At 33.7% G+C, this 3,108-nt stretch overlaps 1 protein-coding gene across 1 annotated transcript; it reads right to left on the bottom strand.

Moving 5' to 3' along the window:
- Positions 1 to 1,793: 1,793 nt before the first annotated feature.
- On the bottom strand, positions 1,794 to 2,750 carry LOC106794155 (F-box/kelch-repeat protein At3g23880). Its single transcript, XM_014770650.1, has one exon. It carries the CDS (start codon positions 2,748 to 2,750, stop codon positions 1,794 to 1,796), a length of 957 nt encoding a protein of 318 aa, XP_014626136.1.
- Between the last annotated feature and the right edge of the window lie 358 nt (positions 2,751 to 3,108).

Below are 3,108 nucleotides of genomic sequence, written 5' to 3'. Positions count from 1 at the left end.
GGTGTCACATAAATTCCAATCTTTTCAATATATTTAGTAGCATTGCTCTAATAAAAAAGATAATATACTAATTAGTATATCATATGAGTAAAGTAAAATTTAATAGAAAATATTTGATATATTATAAAATTAAATAACCCTAACAATACATCTATGTGTATAACCACCTGCAAAGTGTGTCGAGAATTTCAGCTTAATTGGTATTGAGGCATTGTGTCAAGTATCAGTTTTTGATACAACCTCTAAGAAACTCGAGGTTGCACTCGACAAGCAAGATCACATTGCATCTAAGGGATACAGCTATAACAGAAATCTCTTAAGAGTTTAGACTATGTGTATTATAGCCAGATATCGTTTCCAAGGAACAGTTGCAACATGATAAATTGACAACTGAATTGAACATATATATAAAGTCAATTATGTCTGAAACATATTAGCTATAGTGCTGATATAATTGTCACAGTTACAACAACACATCAGTATGTATTCTCAATGATGATATACTTATTTAAAGAACTAATGACATAAATACTACAGTTTAATGTACCATTCTTGTTCTGTCCTCGTACCTGCAAAAAAAAACTTGATGTTAATTGAAAGTCTGAGAACGTTGGTTAAGCAAAGTATAACAAAATGTAGCATACTGATGCAAGACAAAAACAACCATAACATTGATAAAATTATTAAAATTGAAGTAGCATCATGAATCAATAAAATTGCAGAATTAAGAATCAATGAAATATGAAATGACCAAGGATTTGTAGAATGATCTAACTTCTATTTCACTTAATTCCAGTAATCACGATTCAAAATTTGCAAAGCAATGAAAGAGGTGAATGACCGAGAATGAATCACAAAAAAGATTGGTTAGACCGAATGCCTATGCAAAATGGAAACCGACGTATATATCAAAAAGTATAAAACCTGTGATTATAGGTTGAAATCATTCAAAGCTACAGTCATACAGAAAAAAAGCACTAATATATATTCAGATCTAGTGTTGCAGAAATTGATGAAGCTGGCATTTGGAGAGAGAGAGGGAGAGAAAACATGTCAACGAAAGACAGAGAGGGAGAGCATTGGTTGGAGAGATCAGACAAAGATAGCACAGATTAAGATTGAGATGCTGATGAATGAATCCTTGAATTCACATGCAGTGGTTTCATTACTTCTTTTCTTAAATTTAATTATAAATGAAATTATTATCTAATTTTATCTAGGAATGTAATATGATGCCCAACACAGATATATCAGCTTACTAATTTGATAATGGTAGTGATAACAAAAGACAAGCAGGCAACAGTAACAATTTGTAGTATAAATGTTAACAAATGACATTTTATTAGAATCCACAATATTTCTATACATGCTAATAAAATAAATTGGTTACCAGATGCTACATTTCTAGTAGTAATTCACAACCCAAGAGAAGAATATATGTTAATACATGATATAGATTAGATCTCACATAATTAAGTGACAAAGAATTAAACATCTGACAAAGCGTTCGAGATTATCATTATATAATTGAAAAGACAGAAATTAGATGATGCCAATTAAAAAGGGTAATCAAGAACTCACATCTGTAGAATTTCAATAAGGTATGACCAAACTTTTGGTAAAAATCTTGAGGTTGCGCCACAACAAAGTTCTGAAACTACCTGAGGGAACGACAGAAACTTGAGACTTACCATCCCCCTGGTTATACAGAATTGTTTGGTATTCATCATCAGCATTTCTAGTGAATTTCAGCATGAAGAAGTCTCCATTGTCAGACATGCACAATGGTAAAATCATGGATTTACTTCAAAAGGACGAATATTAAGATGTAAATAACTAAAATTTATTAATTGAATCCTAGACTTGTCATCTCCAAACTTCCTCATCTGCCACAAACCAAGATGGGTGTTGCTATCTTGCCAAACGCACAGCGAGTCTCTAAAAACTCCAATATTTGTATCAACAAAGCAAAAATCGTCGGGAAGAAACAGTGATATGCAAGTCTCCTTCTCCAGGTGAACAGAAATAATTACGATTTCAGAATGAATGATTTCTTTTCCTTTAATAACAACCCAATTAAGGGTTCCACTCAGATACACTCCACCAACTTTAGGTAAAGTCCCAAGAACAGGAAAACCTTTAAGGTTTCTCCAACTACTGTCACCCGCGCCATGAACTTTCATCTCAGTCTTTTCAGATACGTCAAGTGAGAGCATAGTCAATGCAATTGCTACAACCTTGTATTTGTCACTTGACGGATCATAGCCAAACACAAACATTGTTCTACGACCAATGCCCGGGGAAAAAGACAGCGTTGGTGATTCTCTGGATATCACCCTTGTCGCCTTGTTCCAGAAACAAACACGGTATCCTTCTGGTATTTCGCTAACCCCACAGTGCAACCCATTACATGAACCGACCAGATGGTAGCCTGGCATGTTTGCGAAATTGAACAAGAACGTTTCAATTTGTAGGGAATGGAATAACGAACTTACATCACACGATTCCATGTGGATTTCAGGGATGGATCCGAGGCATACATTTTTCATCAGTTGAAGGTGTTCCAAATCGTCCTTCGCAGCAGATTTACTAAGGTGCAATTTGATGAAATAGGGATCTGACATCAGGGAGTTCCATCCTTTGCACACACACTTGAATTGGATCAAAGGTTTCACGGGAAGACGAGACAAGATTTCCTCGATGAGTTCGTCACAGAGGAGTGGCGACCATGGTTTCTTCTCTGATCGCATGTTTCTGTGGTTTTCAGTGAAGAGTCCACATATATATGTCCCAATGTTGCTAGGGTTTAACCCTTCAATAAATGAATATATTTTATTTCAGAGATAAATTTATTTAATCTTTTAATAAAAGCTGTAATAAATTTGGAAATAAATCAGGCGAAAGATGCAGGAGATAAAAACAATGCAGATTTCTGGACAAATTTAGTGGAATAAATCTTCAGTTAAATACACATAACATTTTTTTGTCCATTTGGATTAAGAGAAATAATAAAAATTAGATATGTTTCTTACAATTTTTGTCATCAGACTCTTCAACATATTTTAAAATTTTACGAGATATATTTAAGAAAAAGAAAAACGAAAAGTT

This window comes from Glycine max, chromosome 18 (genome assembly GCF_000004515.6).
Source record: "Glycine max cultivar Williams 82 chromosome 18, Glycine_max_v4.0, whole genome shotgun sequence".
NCBI lineage: Eukaryota > Viridiplantae > Streptophyta > Magnoliopsida > Fabales > Fabaceae > Glycine > Glycine max.
This window is presented reverse-complemented; position numbering and strand designations above follow the sequence as displayed.

Excerpts from the sequence above, each read along its gene's own strand:
- LOC106794155 (XM_014770650.1), bottom strand. The coding sequence starts at position 2,750 with ATGCGATCAGAGAAGAAACCATGGTCGCCACTCCTCTGTGACGAACTC.